This window comes from Calliopsis andreniformis, chromosome 12 (assembly GCF_051401765.1).
Source record: "Calliopsis andreniformis isolate RMS-2024a chromosome 12, iyCalAndr_principal, whole genome shotgun sequence".
Classification (NCBI taxonomy): domain Eukaryota; kingdom Metazoa; phylum Arthropoda; class Insecta; order Hymenoptera; family Andrenidae; genus Calliopsis; species Calliopsis andreniformis.
In genome coordinates this window covers 7,087,212-7,108,157 of record NC_135073.1, presented here as the reverse complement: position 1 = coordinate 7,108,157, position 20,946 = coordinate 7,087,212, and the positions used below count along the sequence as shown (strand labels likewise).

The 20,946-nt window shown below is 33.8% G+C and overlaps 1 protein-coding gene across 2 annotated transcripts in view; it reads right to left on the bottom strand.

Annotated features, from left to right (window-relative positions):
* Positions 1-17,990, bottom strand: part of LOC143185765 (uncharacterized) — a 75,462-nt gene extending 57,472 nt beyond the window's left edge. The window contains exon 1 of one of the 2 annotated variants that reach the window (XM_076389007.1): positions 17,903-17,990. In XM_076389007.1, the coding sequence (XP_076245122.1) occupies positions 17,903-17,990 (88 nt within the window). The remainder of the gene's footprint in view (positions 1-17,902) is intronic. The other variant, XM_076389009.1, reaches the window with a different exon arrangement.
* Between the last annotated feature and the right edge of the window lie 2,956 nt (positions 17,991-20,946).

Genomic DNA, 20,946 nt, shown 5'->3' with positions numbered 1-20,946 from the left:
TCCGTAAAATATTTCTGGTTTGAGTCCAGTTTGTACAATACACTTGTAATATGGAATCATTTTCGTTTTAAAAATCGAGTAACTAAATGTAATCCGATAGTTGATCTCATTACTTATATATCTACTTGATATCGGGCATTTTCGGTAGTTAGTACCATACTGGTTACTCGAAAATGTGACAGTAACATTAAAACTAGAAGTAGTTGTGCCTCAAGAACAAGATTTCCCGATCCATGTTTACTTATGCATTTTTATGCATTACTTTTCAACTTATGTTTCTGGCAACATGTCAAATACATTCCACAAGCAATATTTACAAGACAATCTGGTGAAACGCGGCGACCTGGGAAAGCAAAATCACGAGTCATAAAATCATGATTCTACAGCCTCCAGCTTTCCCGTTGAACCTTAGAAATACTTTTTCTTCTTTTGCTTTCCACTCTTCCTCCATCAACTTTCCGGTTTTCCGGATAAAGGTTGATCTTTCGTAGCCACTTTCACGATTATAGTCCAATTTACGATCGATCAAGCTCGATACCAAACGCGAAACGAAATCTCGAGAGTTTAAGCATGACTTGTAACCGGTCATACGTTGAATAAATAATAGCAATGAAAAATACATAAATTCTATTTTAAGAGCTCGTAACTACGTCCTATGGACTTGTTAACCAAACTGTTTCCGTGATAACAGGTCTTCGAGAAACATTCAGTTTACTTTTGGATATTTCTAATATGGTTTAATTGCTATTTAATTAAGGATTTGTATCTTATATATAATATTAATCGTACTTTGTGGGTACTTGGCAATCTTATACTTCTTTTTCATTCCTCAATTACTGTCATATTATGATCATGTAAATAAGGTTGCTAGTTTGAATAAAATCAATTTTCATTCCACCTTTCAATACTAAGATAAAATCCTCAAATAAAGAACTACATATAATAAGAAAAAAGAGTGCATTAGAAGGTTAAAGGGTTATTTATCTTCTAGCAATAAGATAAGAATTCCATTACTATTTCTACAGTCTTCAACAAAGCGGCATTCATAGTACCTTATATGGCTCTGTGAACACGCATTGTGTGTCATCAAGCATGGAAAAATTAGAGACAGTAATTACGCTAGGTATACAATTTTTCACGGTAGGAACTAAACGCTCAACAACGGAACGATAATTCATGTAATCCCGTTCGCCTCTGAACTGCAACGAGAACTATGTAATGAGGCACGATCCGAGCTGTCTTAATTGCCCAGTTCTTGATTATTGCTGCATCATAATGCATTCTAAATTATCGTGTCGGTAGCTCATTTATAACTATCCACGTGTTACTAGAAATGCAATAATATCGCGCAACTATGAGGGCTCGAAAAATTGCGCGAACAACGTGCTGGCGGTAACTCAGTGGGTCCATAGAATAAATATGCGCACGACAAACATTTGCAACTTGTCATAATCATCGTTCGCATAAACAAACGAAGCGTCAAAAGTTGAGGTTCGTGCGTAATTAACGAATGGTTCAATGTGTCGTGAAATGCTAGCAAGTTGAAAAGACCTACTGGCAGTAGCCTTACCTAGACGCACTAATTAAAGCTGGAATTGTTAAATTTATTACTTTGGTAGTAAATTGGCACTACATAAACGTAACGTGTTATCGCTTTAATGAGCAAACTTCAAGAACGTACAGTGACCGTAATAAAGAAAAAAGGTTTATGAAGAACGCTAACTCGTTATCACTTCATTTCCTTGGTACATACAGTGTGAGGCTATTTGTAATTGTCACTGTAGATTGATGGAATATCTGGACGAAATTATCAACTGTAACTTTCTAAAGTAAGAAAAATGAGTAGGTAAATAAAAAAATAAATAGAAAAACTGCAAATACATTTGAAACAATTTATGGCTTGTCGGCTGCATTTAATGACCGGTTTGAAATGCGAATTGAAATTATTTAACAAAGTGATGCATAGTTAATCACAAAATCCAAATGTAGCGTATTATGTAGTTTGTACTATTCTTTATACTGATGTTTTGTATGAAGATACGTATAATTTATATTTATAGATAGTATTGTTTTTTCAAACTGAATATTATACAAGTGCTTGTACCACTTACTGTTGAAAGATTGAATGAAACTTTGTACATTTTCTCCATAGTTTTATACATTTATTCTTTTCATATGTACATAGATATACAGCGTGTTCAACAGCATGTATTAAAACCGTTAAGAAGTAATTCAACATTTCGAAAAAGGCCAAAACTGAAGGTAAACGAAAATACATAAATGAATATTAGATATTATTTTGCTTTAAGGTTTCAATTGTTGTGAAATCATTTAAAATTTGCGAAAAATGTATCTGACTTAGGACTTATTCTACTGCCGATGCCAGCATGCATTAGATAGGGCAGCGTAGCCAAGTTAGTAGAATAAGTACTGACACATTTCGCGCGTATTTTAGGCAATTTCTCGACAGTTAATAACTTGGAAACGAAGTCTGAAAAGCAATTTCATCTATCTTCATTTCCGTCTTATATTAGCAAATAGAATCAGCCCTTATCATTCTTAACACCAATCGTTAAACACTCTCTATACGTAGATTTCACTTATTAATTTCTTGCAAAAAACTTCAGCTTCTATTCATAAGTAATAAATGATTCCAAGCTCTCTTCTGTATTCGAAATATTAGGTATACTTGTATGCAAATTTTTACCCTGATCCAACGAATATCACGCACAAGAATAGTACCTAATAATATAAATCACTCGATGCAAGCATACAGAGACAGGGTAAAAAGGGCGTAACAAAAGTACCTCCATGACCATAACTTGTCCAATGTTAAAAAAGGACTGAAATCAAGTCCCTGAACGCTCAAATGCAGCGCGAAGACCGTAACAACAATACGGTCGATAATCGACAGCGACAAAGAGGGTCGGAACGAAAGGAATGGTCTGAAAGCGTCAGAGAGGTGTTGCTAACCAATCGTGGGTGTAGTGGTATCCGGTAGTAATATAACGGCAATATATGGGAACGTGGTTATTTTTGCAGCACACTACCGCGTCGAGAATAATTCTAACAGCGCGCAAGATCAAGGGAATCTGGTTTCTCGTCAGCAGGCCCGCTCTCGCCGATGTATTCGTGCGGTTTATCTCGACGAGTTCCCGCATTTGCATGAAATCGCGCGGTATCTCTGCCGCCGCGCCGCGACGTCTCGCGACAAAGAGCAGAGCAAGCGGTGGAATGGGTCCTCCAGTCATTGTGCCCGCTTAGAGCGTTGTCGTAGGTAGATCTTATCCTTTAATCACGAACGACCCGTGCAAGCGGATTCTTAGATGCCTATCGTCAACGTTCCTTCGGTGGTCGACTATTATGCATCCTGCACAATCGCGTTTGCACGTTGAGGCGTCGATGCGCGAGAATGACTTCTTATGAAACCAAGAGCCATTTACAGCCACCGACCGAAGGATTAATAGCCTAAGCCAATAATACGGGCTGGATATTAATTTGCCAATGATAATCAATTTCGATAGACTTAATTGAAAACACGTAATGCCGATTTTGTAAGTACAATCGTTGTAATTTAATGATAACTTTTTTCATCCTGGGAAATTGAAACTGTCAGAAGGTTTAAAATCAAGTTTCGTGAAAAAATAAGTAGACTTGATATGTAATTCGTTTGTTTATACTTGTTAAATAGAATTACTTTATTAGTAAAAATAAATTCTGCGTCTGAGAGTTACTGCGTTTTCTTCATTTTATTAGGACAATAGGAACTGAGATATATTATACTAGAGTGGACCATGACTTAAAACCAAATTCAAATCCAACGCATGAGTTTAATGGCTAATTCTCTCTTCTAATACGAATTGTTAAAAAGTCATAGTTTAAGTTAGTAGTTTAGGTTTTAGCCAAAATCCTGTTATATTCCTATTGTTAGAAGAAAATAACCAAATAGAGCATGGACCACGATATAGCGAGATCATAAACTCAGTCAGACGTTAAAGTAAACATTATGAATGACTTTATTCCATTGTATAATAATGAACAGTAGGCATATTATTGTGCGAAACTTAAAACAGATTGCAATGTACATAAATGAAAGAAAATTAAGAATTTAATTTACGAGCTTGCTATATCGTATAAGGTCTACTGTACATGGATAAAGAGATTAAGCTCGGTAAATCAAAGTACTACCGTGCAAGCAAGTTCCTACAGTAACTACTTTAAATACATTATTTAAAAAAGTGTGATCGTAGTAGTTATTTTCGTTATGATCAAAAATAACAAAAAAGCTTGGATCAGTCTGACTGGCAGGTACAAAATTGTTGTAAGTATACACAAGTTAATTTTTTAAAAAAGATTAACAATAAGAATTACTTAAGAGTATGCTAACGTATTTTGACTTCAGTTATTAGAGTTTTTAAGTTTAAAGATTTTATAACTGAAAAATACGTTTCAAAGTTACTTAACCAGTAACTAGTGGTGGATTCTGAACGTTTCTTTATATCTTGCTAAGATTGTGGTTATTGAAATCTGAGTTATCTCGAGGAAATCCAACTTTGGCCTTAAATACGTCCTCCTTGGAAAACAGATTCAAGTCATAATCTTTATTCAGAAAAAATACAATATAAACTTCTTTGAATATGTAACCATTAATTATGCTTCACCCCGTTCTCCACATTACTACGATACTATCGATATTTTCGGCTCGTTCGATCTCCACAGCGCACGTTTTACAAAAAATCATCACATTTACCTTGACGAGCGAAAGGTTATTAAGTAGCAGCGGTCGGAATGCCTTGACATGCGTCTATATCGTGTCAACAAATTTATGCGACCGTTTCGGTCAACGACACGTGCACAATTTTTGCAGACCTACCCATGTCGTTTCATGCACATTCATCACCTCTCACCGTTTCTTTCACCCTCTCACTGCCCTAATATCCCAATGACTTTGCCGATAAAAACCGAACGACAGCGATACACTTTAAACTGTACCCCTCTTAATTGAGAAATAAAAGACAATTTTCCACCAGTTAAGGTATCGCGAACGTTTACCTTCGTTCGCCAGGAAGAATGTGTGCTTACGTAAAAAAAGAAACAGCACAGCCGGTTCCAAGTCATTTAATTGATCCTGCCCCTAGTTGCGTACTTAAACTCTGGGTTTTATTAATTGAATAATTACCTCTTGGTTAAGACCACGTTTGTATCGTTCCACTTCTATGGACCAAGTTATATTCACATGTGATGGGAGTTCCCTTAGACTTGTGTCATATCTTTTATTTCAATTAGCAGAATAGAACTACACGTTGAAAACAGAATTATTAGATTCCTTAAATATGCATACGAATAAATATCAAAAACTCTGTTTTGGAAAAGGAAGAAAAAAGTGTGGCAAGCAAAATTAATTTACAAGTCATCCTGTTTTAAAATTGTACACAGAAGTCATTTATCATTCATAATTGGGATAGTGAATGCTCTGAAACTCTACCTTCTTTAAAAAAAAAGTTTATAAAATTCAATGTCTATTTACGTAATAATTGTCACTTTTTGTTAATCAACTGCGACTTTAAAATGATACACATCTATAGTAGCTTTCATACTATTTATGTCGTAATCGTCATTATCATTCATCATGTAACGCTGTTGAATATTATACGAGTTAGAAAACACTTTATGGTAAATTAATATTTTTGTTACGAATAAATAAACATATAAACAATTCAGATAAGTAATCTCTAAGTGACACAATACACATGCAACAAGATTCACAAATGTGTACCCATATTCCTATGTTACATACTCAATATGTATATCACGTATTGATAGACACGTAATACACGAAAAGTATTAGAACAGGCTTCTTATTCATTTATGTTAAGTGTCATTTGCTCGAGGCCATTAGACATTCGTAATTAGTGTTTGACAACACATTTGTTCAGAACGCTACATAAATCACGAGCTGTAACCTATAACCAACCAGATCTCTTTTTATGGTGTCTGTTATCTGTACACCGACTTTCTCGACAATCTCGTCCAAACATTTCTAAAAAAACAAAGAGATTCGGTGTCCAACGAACTGTCACTTTTGAAGCAATCGTCATGTCTCACGGGTCACATATCGCGCAATATAAATTCACTTTCTCTGCTTTCGTATTCTTAGATTAAATTCTTAATTCAAAAAAATGCGTAATAAAACATCACTTGCGAACATTATAATTTTTAGTTTCTTAAAATTTGTGCTCGTTAAATTTAATTAAGCGAGAGTGTAGAATACATAAAACAAATACCGCGTAGATCCTCTCGTTAAACGTGGAAACATCATTAAAGCAGAATTAACGACAAATAATATTGCAACATCTTCAACGTGGATGTGACTAGTTAGGCAATGGTTAAAATAAAACAATCAGCGACGAAGATAAGGGAGAGCGTGTAGGTGTGCATTATTCGAATACCCGAGGGATTACTCATTGTCTTTCCCTCTTTGTTCGCCTACTAAGCTAAGCGTGACTGCATCTTTACGTTCAAGGATGACTGGAATATAGAAGCTCGACATGCACGAGTGGTGATCGTTCGACCCGGAATCTTAACTTGTTGACCACGTTCGAGACGCGAGTTACAGTCGATATCGAACGATATTGAAGAGACTTAACACGTTTGAAACCGGTAGGATGAGGTACATATATTTGAAAATAACGGACCGATAAAGATAGCAAATTGACAACCACTCGCGCGGGTCTTGTTGGAACATAACTGATTCAAGTTGTCATCGTATTGCTCAAGAAACATTTTCCACGTCTAAATGATACACTAAAATTATTTATCTATAATAAAAATATACTATTATCGTTTGTTTATCTATTAGTTAGCACGTCATTTCTGTTATAGTTACCACAAAGATTATGCTAATATGCATAGAACTATTATTATTTTCGTGAAAGTTAACTATAGAAGAGATTCAAAACATCATTGAAAATTATCAATTTAAAAACTTTCAAAATTGTACAAATCTAAAATTAGACTAAGAATTTTTTAGAAATATTTTGCAAGATGAATTAAGATGCTTTGATTTGAATGGGTAGCCCTGTACCTACTTCGATAGAGTTTTCGATTGAAATTCTACTAATTTACAGAAGAAAAAAAATCAAGTAAGTATGTACACGTCTTACAATTTAAGAAATTTTGTTCAATTCAAAAGAAAATTTGGGATATTCATAAAAGTGAATACCTCTATCGTAGAGGTCACTATTGATCGACACTTTAGACTTATATTTTCTCAAAGGGTTTACAAGAAATAAATCCTACTTCTACAATTAATTAAAAATTGTGCAAAACAAATGAATTATAGAACTTGCAACTGCGCTTGTCCTTAAAATATTAAGTATATATCAGTAAAAATGTTAAGATTGCTTCCTGTAAATCCTAGAAACGAAGTTCTGAAGAAAGTGCCTTTCCATTACCAATGTGATGCTGTAAAGGTGAAGAAAATACAAGTCTCAGCTCTGCCATTAGCGATGCAAACTAGGAAATTCGCACGAATGCAGGAAGTTCGTAAGCACCGTGGTCAGTTGAATGTGCAAGGACGAACAAGGAGATGCACGTAATCTCTCAATTTCACTCAAAAGAGTAGTGTTGTAAAACCTATCTTACGACAGTCGTTTCTTTTTTTCATCTCAGCCGGCTGGTTGCGCATTCTCGTCGCCAGAAATGGAAAACGTTGAAACGAAACTCGTCAATCGACGTCCCTCCGCGTCCTTTCGATCGCGTGTTTCTATTCTACTTAGAGTTTGATACGTGCGAACGTTACGAAACTTCACGGTTTCACCCGCATATCAGCCGGTGTCAACACGAACTTTATGTTCTCACCGAAGGATCGAATTGACTCCTAGAATGTAGTATTTTTACCTTTTAGGACCCATCGATGCCTTTGATAGACTGGTAAAGCCTGGAGACTCTTTCTCACAATGTTTCTAAGTGCACAAAGGTAGAAGATATGTATTGGGTTGCGACAGAAAGTGCCTCAGAGCTTTTATGATGAAAATGAGGAGAAGGATAACCTGAGCCAAGTTAGTTTTACAAATTTAGAGAGTTCTTGGATATAATCTTATATCCCAAGAAAGACACTATTTACTATCCTAGAATGTCGATGATTCCAAATGTTTTGAGATTAATGCGACTTTATGTTAATTATCATAATATATTTTGTTGCATACATTCTAAATAATTGTAAGAAATTACTCTACATTAACGAAAGAACCAAGGAAATATCGAAGTAAGTACATGGGGTTGAATATAACATAATAATTTAGAATTATTTTTAGCATTTCGTTTCTAAAACATCTAAAGAGATTGAATATGAAAAAAGATTACCATATAATTTTATGTTTATTATTCTTTTCGTTGCTATGTGTAATTCCTTTCTCCAAGTGAAACAATGTTCAGATTTTGTCACACGATCCATTAACAATTTACAAGTAATTTTTACGTTAACCCACTTTCTGATAACCCGTAACTATTTAATAACATCATTTATCTGTATTTTAGATAATAGTCGGATATAAGAAACAGGAACGCATTAGACCTCCTCAGATTGAAAGCGGGCGTCAACAGCTGTTCCTTATAAATCAATTGTCAGTCCATAAGCAGAACGTTAAATTCAAGGTGGCAAAATCGAGCCGCATTCCTATCGGCTAGGAGTCAAACGTCCTATACTTTATAAGTGGCCAATAAGAGTAATTACTAGGTGGACGTAGAGTAAGGCCGACCTAGAAAATGCTCCAGTTTGACGATATTAGCCGCTCTCGAGCCTCGATAGACCGTGGCGGTGCAGATAAACATATGCTTTATCGATACGTTATTATATGCAGATATACACCTTTACCAACGAATTGTGAAAACTATTTACTGTTATCGCGCATAAGTCGGCAGCATATTATTTATCTTCTTTTGCGGCGCGTATGAAAAAAATACGCTCTAATACCGACGTTATTGTGCACCACAGGATACGAGACGTTGACTTATGCGAGATATTACGTTTGCTCCAGCTTCGACTACTTATAACGGTATCCAGTGTTGCGACGGTGTTTGAAAAATAAGTAATACGATTAAACCGACCGTGTTTGCTCAACTCATGCGAATGACGTGGGCGATTTTTGAAACAGATTCTATTACATTCCTCTTCTGGCAGAATTAAGTTCAGGCAGGAAAGTGAATTCTGCTCGTACATTGTTGCTCTAATGAAGCTGCTTGTTAGGAAACAGAGACTCAAAGCGTAATGCGTAATCCACTGTTACTGGAGTTTAATGAAAAGGTTATCTCTTTATTGATCGTAAATACGTTAGTATTATGCAAGTTTCTATAGTCTTTGATATGAGTGATGCACATGAACAATTGAGTAATGCAGTTATGGAGTTAGTGCATATGAGATATCTGATCGCAGGTAGCATTTCCTTTAAACTTTTACTGCATGAATATGGATGACTGAAGTGCGTAGTTAATGGCTGGGAATGCGCAAGGATACGTTTATACGATTGAGAAATGATAGATTTAAAGTGGAGTAAATAATTATAGGTAACAAAAAGGTTAATGTTCTGACATAGTATTCAAGTTAAAGAAGAATGTATTAAATTATATTAATTGCTCTTAGATGAGTGACAGACTGAAATAAGATCAGTTGTTACCTATAATTAAGATCTAAAGTATTTATACATTTAAAGATGTATATACATATATATACATATGTATATGTCTATTAATACATCAAGTATATATCAAAATTTCTTGTGTCAGTTTTTAATAGAGGTGAGACTGTAGCTAATATTAGAAGTTGCAATACAGTGCTGAATATGGTAGTCATGAGTTTGTTATCCACCTACATTCCTACAATACTATTTTCAGCGAATTCCACAACGATCCCTTTCCTACCAGCTTTCAACCATTTAAGACGAATATATAAATGTGATTTGACCAAAAACGATAGACGTCTAATATGATTCGCGTATATTTCAGTGCGTGTGAGGAATATGCCAACAAATCTGTACGTTCCCTATTCTTACCGAGACAGAGTGTTGGCTGGTGCACGTGACTATAGCCGGCGCATTGCACCTCGCGTCACGTGCATCGGACAGTGCACCGACTGCCACGCTTTCATGCACGTGAATTCTGCATATAAGAGCAACAGTATCGGCGCGTTTATGGCTCGATGGAAATCGGGTCTGTCTGAAACCGCCACCGCTCGGCAATCGTAAAAAGTAAGAGGACAAAATCAATCATGTTGCATTTTTAACCGAAATTGCAGCGGACCATTTCTGGTCCAAGTGTACTTTTTATGGGTATGACCGACTTATAAAATTCAAATGAAGTTTAGCTATGAGTTGCTCAGAAACGTTCCGGTTTATGATAACCGTTAAATGCAATTAATGAATCAAATTTATTCATTATAAGAGAAATTAACCATGTTTTTTTTTAAATACCAATAATTCTACTCAAAATCCTACTATTGAAAGATACTACTGAGAATTAGTGTCTAAAATGAATATTCTCTAAATGGAAACTCTATTTATTTGAACAATTAATAATTATCTAGGCCCATTTCTTATTATTTAGGATTGCTACGTAGATATTGTTATAAGTAAGATAGAATAGAAATCACGAGTAATGTCTGAACATAGGATCATATGAAATCTCATACTTTGAAAAGGAAATGCAATCGTAGCCACTTTAATTACTCTCACAAATAATATTAAACCTAGAATGAACATCTGCGAAATTCATGCTGTAACATTTTTATAGCACCATTCACTGAAACGAAAGTCATATTTTGCTGGATCAAAATTTATTGCATTTCCTTGATCATACTTGTTCTTCATTAATTTACTGTGATTGCTATTAATCTCTTCTGTTATATAGAATATTAGAAGACATTTTTCCAGGAGATAATTAAAGCAGAAAGCATTAAATTCAGGATAACGTGTTACACAATATTAATAGGATTGTAATCTATGTTTACGCAATTAATGTTAGAATCGGCGCGTATTTCTGAAGTTATCAGCTACGAAATCTTTAAGTAGTATTTTATAATCATGGTCAGACCAGGAGAAATGATATCTTAACGAAGATAGTCTTTCATCTTGGCACATATTAAACATTTGCGTACGCAGAAAGATCCTCGCAAATTCTCTCCTATCTCGCAGTAATAGCTGCCTCTAATTAGCTAAGTGGACTAAAAGGATTTAAATTGCAAAGACTGCGCTTTAACGCTAATCACTTGGTAGTGAAATACGACGTCGAAACACAATGGTGAGTGGCTTTGCTATTAATGACTAATTTTCTATGAAGTTAATTTGATTACTCAATTGTATTGATTTCCGTCGAAAAAAATATTGCTTAAAACAAAAGGAACAAATCAAACATAGTTTACTTTCGACTTACATCAAATTTATAAAAAGACACAAAAATTACAAATAACGAGACAATAGAATTATAATATTTTTATTATAAGAAGTCAATACTAGATCACAATACACATCACTCCCTAAATAATGTAATCGCTAGAAGATAAATTTTATCATTCCAGCTGTTTTCCTCCATCAAAGAATCGAGATCTAATCTTTTTAATAGTTTCACAAGCGTAGATGGAAAGAAAGGAAAAGAAAGACGACTGTCCCGCGGCAATATTAAAGCAGCTGAACTAACTAATTTAGTAATTTGTGAAAAAGAATGTTGTACCTGTACTCAAGTAAAAAGTATACTAATAAACCCGCAAAATACACATATGTTCAATCCTTATCCTAAAGTCATCGATAAATCACGAAAAAATTACAATTCTGACAGCCTAACAATATTAATTATTAGAATAGGCTCGATTCGAATCCTTTGGGGGCTTTTTCTCCTCCTGCCTAATATAATAAGCTTGAAAATTTATTTTAGGTCTCCGAGTCACGTCCAAACTAATAACATGTACCGTATAGTAGAAAGTTAATGTTTAAATCAACGCGCCTTCAGGAGTGAATAAGGTTGCCCGAGGACTGTCGGGTATTCGAAAAATCCCTTGGGTATGTACTTACGAGAGATCTCGAGATCAAACCACGAAAACGCAAGAGCAGCAAGAATGGCCGCTGCTTTTACGACAATTCAACCGATCGCTGAGAACGTTTCCAGCAGAAAAAGTGCGCTCGTAATTAAACGCAAGATTTGCAGATTTACAACCTGACAGATGTATTTCTCCCGACCCAAATACGTGGGTGACTTACGCACCCGACCCAATGCAAAATAACTTGCATAAATATTCATTCGATTAACTTTGGAAAGTAGATAACCCATAGATATCGCTGCTTTCTCATTCAACTTTCGGTTCAAACGCAGATATTGCGAGAGCGTTGCAAAACTCCTCCACGATGGAAGACCGATATCCACTTGAATATGAACATGCAAAGTTTAATAAGCCTGTACAGGTGTTGGTTGTGATATAAACTAGGGACAGGTATATGCTCTGGTTGTGTAGGGTAATAGTGAAATGTTTTCGTGATCGGTTAGTCCTATTTCTGTATGATTTGTGGATCAATTATTTTAGATGTACCAATAGGGTCTACAATAAAGCGAGCTTTTAGTCTTTCGAGCCACAGATTTTGTAACTGGAAGATACGACAACCTTATATCTACTTTGAGGATTTAACCTAGATCTAATCAAGATCAAAATAAGATTTGTACATCCATGTACAGAATACTTTGCAAACAAATGACAAAACTTAGGTGCCTAGTATAAAACCAAACTGTTGTTTGCTTAAATAATGCTAAACACTTGAAAAATTTGCAATTTGTAATTTAGGTTTCAATTAAGATTGAGATATCTACTGGAAAAGATTTTGGGTTACGAATCTTTAAGATATAGTTTTTGAAATATAAAAGTGTGTGAAGTAATAGAAAACATCTTCATAAAGACACATACTGAATCGTCTGTGACAAGAAGAGGATAAAACTATGTAATTCGACTTATCAATATCATTAAAGTAAGTAGTAATATCCCTGTAATTATCGAAATTGCAAGCATGATGTATAAATTAATAATAGAAGATAACCTTCCTGTTCTCGTAACCTTGGGGCTCCGTAGCTGTCGCAAGCGAGCGATAGTAATAGCAAATTTGCATATCCAGAGCGCTGAAGGCTTATGTACGGTAAATTCGCTTCCGCGCATTTAATTACGTACCTCGATTTCACTAATAATTTACTGCGTTGACGCACGATTACATGCACCTTTTGACGCATTTCGCTTGAAATCTCTCGCGATAATGAACCGTAAATCGCCCTTCCACAGATTTTGTTTACGAAATCATGATAACATGTTCAAACAAAGTAAAAGTGGAATCTGCAAAGATTTCGTGAATGTAGCCAATCATTAGTGAAACCTTAATAAATTCGAATGTAAAGCAACACGTATGTAGGTGGGCAATAAATTGATATAAAAATATTTAACTGGCTATTATTCTATGATCACGGCTCTTGTTATTACATGAATAGAAATTATGGAACCAGAATCTGTAAATCAAACGTTCTTACATTTTTACGATTTAAGTTCGGAATGTAGATTACACCGTGTGTACATTTTTGCACCGATTGTGTGATATAAAATTTTTCCTAAAAACAATTTATGTTATCGATATTCGTTTAACCATTTTAGTATCTATATCGCAATAGCAGAAAGACCTACATAAAAACCGACATACCAGCTTGCGGGTACTAAAAACTTTAATAATCTTGTCATTCATTTCCGTTTTAAAAAGGATTAACGCTGATGAATTAATTTCTTGTGAAAGGCAAAAGAAATTTTTCCTTACTTTCCTTAGAGTTCCTAGCTTAAAAATTGCAAGGAACTTATAAAAAAGACAGAAGACCCCACACGCACATCAGTCCTTCAGGATAACAATCTATAGAACCAAATACTACTGAAGAAGACAAGTATAGATATTGCAGAACCTTCCACCCAACTCCCAAATGCATTTCTCTAGGTGCACACGCCTCTGACCCCCAACGCAAAACGAGTTTAACGATGACCTTGCGACCACCTATGCGGAGAGCCGCGAAGACGTCGCGGTGGTTAATTGACAGGACGACCGGTCGTATGAATCGAGTCGAGTGTCTGACGCGTGCACGTGACTCGGTCACGCTTTTCCTTCGATGGTATTACCCCGTACGAGGAAAGGCGTATAAGCGTGACTCTCTTTCTCTCCTGGCCGTTCTCTCTCTCCCGACGGATCGACCAGCACAGTTAGCACGTGCAGAAAAACGTGGAATCACGTGCCGCACGTGATCCGGACTTCAGTCTGCTCGTGGAGGAATTATTATTATCCTCCATTGCCCCACATCATCGCCAGTTTCTCCATCGACACCCGTCACTGATTGCGGGTACGCCACGCTGCTCGTCGCCCTTGCTCCTGCATCCACGTTTCCTGGCAAAAATGCACCGACAGCCTTTGCCAGCTGACGCACGCCGCCACCACAACGCTAGGGTGAAACTGGCAACGGAACTTGCTCACAGACCGTGTACTACTTCCTCGAGGCTTACGTAGCCGTGATTTCTTCGCGCGAAGCTTTGCACGCGAATACTATCAGCTACCGGATAAGGCTTCCGATAAATTAAGTCTGCTCCGAGCAAATGGGGAAGACGGAAGTCCTCGAGGGGAACATGTAGGTGAGCTAGGGGAAATTCTTAGGAATACTGTCTAATTATATGTTTTGTCAATGTGTGTTGTGTAGTAGAATTGAATCTTATGAATTGAAAATTATGAATGTGGTTTTTTGTTACTGTGAACTCTCTTTGTATTTGAGAAAGTGTTGTGTAGAGATCCAAGGTTTACATTATATTTACGGTTGTTAGAGAAAATAATATGAAAACTTTTAATATTTACCAAACTAAGGGGAAGAATATTTCAAATTTTGTCTCAATTATATTGGCTAAAGATATATATTATTCGAGAAGTCCTTTGAAATGCATTGCTCCTAACGCGTTTCAGAGGACTTCTTATATGGCAGGAATAGTATATATTCTTGTAGTAGTGAACAAAAAAACAGTACGTATTATTTATATTTAACAAACTTATATTGATTTTTTAATCTCTCAAGTAACTGTAACCTCTCAAAATTGAAATAAAATGTTATTTTATTTCAATTCTTGAATAGTATTTAGAAGTAGTATTTTATTTGTAACATGATAAGAACAGAAAGATAATATACAATCAAGAACAAACGATAAATACAGATTAGTAGAATAACTTATGGACTTTATGCAGTACTTAAATTCATAAATGCAAACAATATGCTGGGTGTATCACCCTATAAATAGAATATTTTGAGAGTTATAAAATTACTAGAAAAATGTCTATGTTGACTATATTTCATCTTATACATAATATATTTACACCTAAAATTAAAATGGGCCATTTTATTTTTTGCAACATGTAATAAATCATATTGAAAATATTTTTTCCTATTTAATAAAGATATTTCGAGTTTAAAAATAGTAAAGGTGCCTATAACGGTTCATGTCTTCAATATAAAATTTACAATTCATATAAGACGAACAAACAAAGACTACCATTAATCAACAGTACAGTATAAGTTTAAAGACACTTATTTATAGAACTGATATATCCTTCTCCAACCTGTGATCATAAATGCAACATGTAAGAAGATTTCAAGATAAATTGATAAATAATGTCTTATTGCAGAGACGTAAAGTAAACATTGATTCACAAATATCAAAATAAACTCTTATGAGAATTACTGCAATTCTGATATGATTAACGGATAACGTACTCGATAATACAACGTTCCATTCACATAATATTTAAATGAATGAAAAATCAACACTTACTTTCAATATTTGTTAAAAATATGATTTTGCTCTTTTACTGTTAAACTTTTATTCAATTTTCAACTAAACATGTCCGACTTGTATGACTAAAATCTTATTTTATATAAACATTATTTTGTATTTTATATAAATTTATATTTTAACATTGAAATATTCGATTTCGTTTACAAAGAACATAAGAAATAATTGTGACTCAATTCATTTAATATTATAGAGACTTTTAATATTATACATTTAATATTTAATATTATAATATTAGACATTTAATATTATAAAGACATTGCTTTCGTTTGTATTTTCAAGTAATTAACAATCGTTACCTAATTAATGATAGTGATAATTCATTGCAAGTATCCCACAATAAAAATTGAAAAAATAAATCAAATAAAATGCAGTCTATGTGAGCTATGTTATAATGGCGAGAAAACAAAACAAAATATGACTACTCGAGTAACGAACCTGTTTCTATACCCATTTCAGACTATCTATACTCATTTCAGACTACAATGAACAGATTCAAGGTTCAACGTGAGAAGTACAACAACGCGGAATAAATGAGGCGACGACTCTAAACAAGTTGTGACCGCAACAGATTTGAATATTGTCTCGTGCCAAAGGGACGGTTCACAGTGGGATTATCGCAGTTAACATCTATACAAGGAAGTGCTCTACTTTCGTGAGAGCAAAAGAGAAACGAAGACTGAAAAACGGGTAGGGCTGTAATTGTCTGCAATAAAGGTGAACGCAAGGGGCAGGGGAAATGAAAGGGATAGAAGAAAAGTGGCAAAGATTGACGCTCTTGGCGAGTTAATTGTGGTAACCAGAGATGCTAAATTTTGTGCGATTAGTATCTTTTGTAAGTTCACTCGATCGTATTTAGTATTTACTAGTACGAGACAATGCACAATAAATTGCGAAATGCAGGTAATAAAGTTAACGTGCGGAATTGTCGCTTTTATCGTTCTATTACTGCTAGTATTATTCAATTATTTTAAAGAATATTTTATTACAATTTCAATTTAAAAAACTACTTCTAAAAATATTGTTAGTATTTATGTATTAAATATCAATATCATACCGTATTAAATTAATTATATATTTCAATATATGATATTTAAAAGAAAATACTTTTAATTATAATATAAAAATCTGAACATTAGATAATATTTGTCTTAATTAATTATTTGACACAAATTTGTTAATATATCTTAACTAAAATTTGTTTACTTGTTTTGTGAATTCTATTGATGAAGTTTTGAGTATTATCAATATCCCTTCATATAATTTTAAGACATATGTAAAAAATTATTCTAAGTCTAGTAATATATATTATACTAATTTATTATATCATGTACCAAGCATGTAAAAAAATGCTGAAATGATACTGAATGAAATAAAAAGTACCATAATTAATGTAGCTTCTAACTTTAGAATACCTCTTTTTCTAAACCTCATAGATGTATGAGCAAAGATATATACGATAATAAAATTACACATATCTTACTATTTTATTATAGTTGGAAATCGTAGTTGACAAACATGCGATCATTCTAAATTTCAATTAAAATTTTTAATTTCCATCATTATAAAACAATTTGCATTCTTGAAGACACTAACAAGGACTTGTCATATCCAAATCTACAATCCTTCAATAAATGGAAATACCACCGAATTTAAGTATCTCCAGCACAAAATAGAATACAGATGAAATATTTATGCCAATAGAATATATTCCTCTCCTAATTAACTGTCTAGAAATATTATTCCCACGTATAACAACAGTTTACGAACGTGATAGTTTCTTTTCTCAATTCAAAATACAATCGAATTACGCGCGTTTTCACGCAAGCACAGAATTATATAACACTTGTTCAATACTATTAACTGTCAAAATGTGTTTCAAACAATTTGCCCATTCTGTTATAATAATAACAAATGAATTATACCACACACCACTCCGTCAAATTCAAATTCTAATGAACTCTGCATAATGATGTTTTTAATAAATGGTAAAAAATATTAAAAAATTTGTGCACTCACCAGGCATGAGTCTCTCCTGCGGTGGATACCCCAGCACCTGCGTTCCAATCAGAGACACGATGATGAGACTCCTGAGTATTGTCTTCATTGTCACTCCCTGTCTAAGCTATTCTAGTCACAAATACCCCACGAACGTACCGACGCTACCGAAACACTATCAGCCACGCGTAATGTGTTAACGAAACTCTCGATTTATTGTGAAAAATCGTTAATTGTTACTCTAACCCTGACGTGACGCTACTTTACAGACTTCTTACTCTTGTCGTGGTACGCGATGGTCTGGAGGGCCGGCTGGCGCTTTCACCGGTTTTATACGTGCGCAGGAAAGCACTTCTTCCGAAGGGGTGGGGGGATTCGCGCGATTCTGTCACAGAAGCTTCCCATGTGTCGACTATCTGTCATAAAATATGGCTGGCCAGTTATCTAGGAAATTTTCAGGTATTATAACAAAGAGCAATCAATTCTGAAGTTAAATTAGATTCTTAATAGGTTACTCTAAACAGTAACCTTAAATAGTTTTACATGTGTATAGGTTAGTCGTTTTAGTCTAATTAAACTTGATTTTCTTTTGTAACAAATGAGATAAATTTTATTCAAGTAGATGCAGAGGAAACAAATTGAAAGCACATATAAACATTTTATGTGATGATTGTTTGTAATAACATTCTTTGTTTGAAAATTTCTTCATAAAAATATTATAACAGAATTAATATTAATATTAATACAGAATTAAAAATATTTAATTCTGTAGAGGTAGGTAGAGTGAAGCCAAAGATAAAGTAAAGGGAATCACGTGATTATTGCAGTAGCGTTCTATGTTACAATCTTAATGACACTAAGTATTATGAGTAACTTACTAGATATGTAGAGTGCTCTTATGATTTCGTAATTTGAATGAAACCATTCTCGAATACACTTTAAATCATTTCAGTCATATAGATATGTACGAGATATATTTTGCTAATTATATTACCATAGAAATAATTTCAAATTAGTAACATATTTAGTATGGTAGCGCCATCTGTAATGTGACAAAATTTCTACTTAACATCTTTTTCTATCTTTATACATTTGCAAATCATTGACTACTCAATTTCAAATCTTCAACTAATACGACATAAATATAACGTAGTATAAGTTCTAATCTTACTGATAAGAAGTTACAGATAAATCAAGAAACCTATGTAATAATTCTAAATAGTCATTGTAGTCAGTGCCATACGTGAATCGTTCGAAAAAAGCGGGGAAATGTTTGACTACACTGAAGCGGTAGAGGTGGAGGGGATGGCGCAGTGCGCAGCTATTCCAGAGACGCTCCGTGGATTGATGTGTTAAGTGCACGATTTTTCAACTGAATTCGATATTTTCAGGTATTGTACCAAAAAAGCCATTTTAAAGCCAATGACACAAAGTCACGGTTAAATTATTTCTTCTTTTGTTCTCTATAGTATTTGAATCGTTCGTAAGAAACAAGCATGAGTCTGAACAGTGGAAAATTTCGCAAGCGGTACAAACATCCAACAATTGTGTTCATTGTTCGTTATAAAATGTGCATGGCCAGACGACTTTGAAATGTTCAGGTATGTAACTATTAATTATATTTTAACGAAGAATTAGAGGTAACGAATAAATTTCTCATTCGTAAGAAACGAGATCAGTTCTAACCTGTACAATTTTATGTTTCTTACGAAGCAAAATGAGTTTGTCAAATATCGAAAAGTGATTGAATCCCAGATTTCTATACGCTACATGATATACACTAGATAATGATACACTAAAATGCTAGCTTCTGTTTGTGAAGCGTCCTAACTTTTATGTACGAATTTAATACATAGACTAAAGCGCTTGCGCGGCGAAAGTTGCAAAAGAAGCGCTAGAATTTGAACATTCATTCAAATATGTATTTATGCCAGAAGTCAATTTTTTATAACCTGATCAAAGATTAGATGAAAATAATACGTATTTTAAATAATATCATTTTTTATAGTCACAGTATTTATATACTTGCCGTATGTATGTATAGGTACTTATATACTTGCACCTTTTCATGCGCCATTTTAGTACATACTTTTTGGGTACATTCGTCTGAAGCTATACATGGAGAGTTCGCAATCTAGTGTATTATATGTATAGAAGTTTGTGGATTAAACGAAGTCTAACGACAACAAAAGTTCGTGTATTTGTATACGCATTTTATTCTTATTAATTCTCTAAATATTAGTGAAGTTAAAACTTACTTTATTTCTTAAAATGGTGGAGAATACAAGGAAATAGGAAACAGCATTTCTCTTAGATAGATTTACAATTATTATTTTTACGACTTTCAACTTGTTTTTTAAATGACATATCACTATTTGTATAAGTTACAAATGTACATACGTTTATTCATAAAATTCTTCTTTATTGTGTTGATTGAAAAAGATATCTGAAATATCAGAATTAATACATGTTAATACGAAATAATTTACAATAATTACAATAATTATGACAATCATCATAGTTATCTGATTATCTTTAATAGTTTAAAACAAAAAATTATACTAGATTCTTTACATTAAATAATTTATGTAGTTTCATGGAGGAAGTTTTACAAAAAGTTAAGTATTTTGTAAAATTATTTAGAATAGTTTTGCACCAATTTTGTTGCTTTTTATGTAGTTAAGTATTTTTATTACATTTATTTTTATATGGTCTATTTTTCAACTACCACTTTCTTAAATATTTATATGTATCTTCGTGTTTTCGGTAAATATTAGTCTTGATCAGCAGCTTCCGAAGGTCGATTCAATTGTTTTCACATTCGAAATTCGTAATGTTGATCAAAATTACTATTACAATACTGAGCGGCTAATATTCATGCAAATATTTAAAATTTAAGTTTGGTTTGGCTTATACTAAATTAAGTAAATTTTTTTTACATTTGGTTTTACAGAAACCACTGCAGTAGTAACCGTAGTTTTCGCTTTAAATATCTCTCATGTTCATTGTGCTATGGCACACAATTTTAATATACTAAATTTAATTATTATCGTCAAATGTAAATT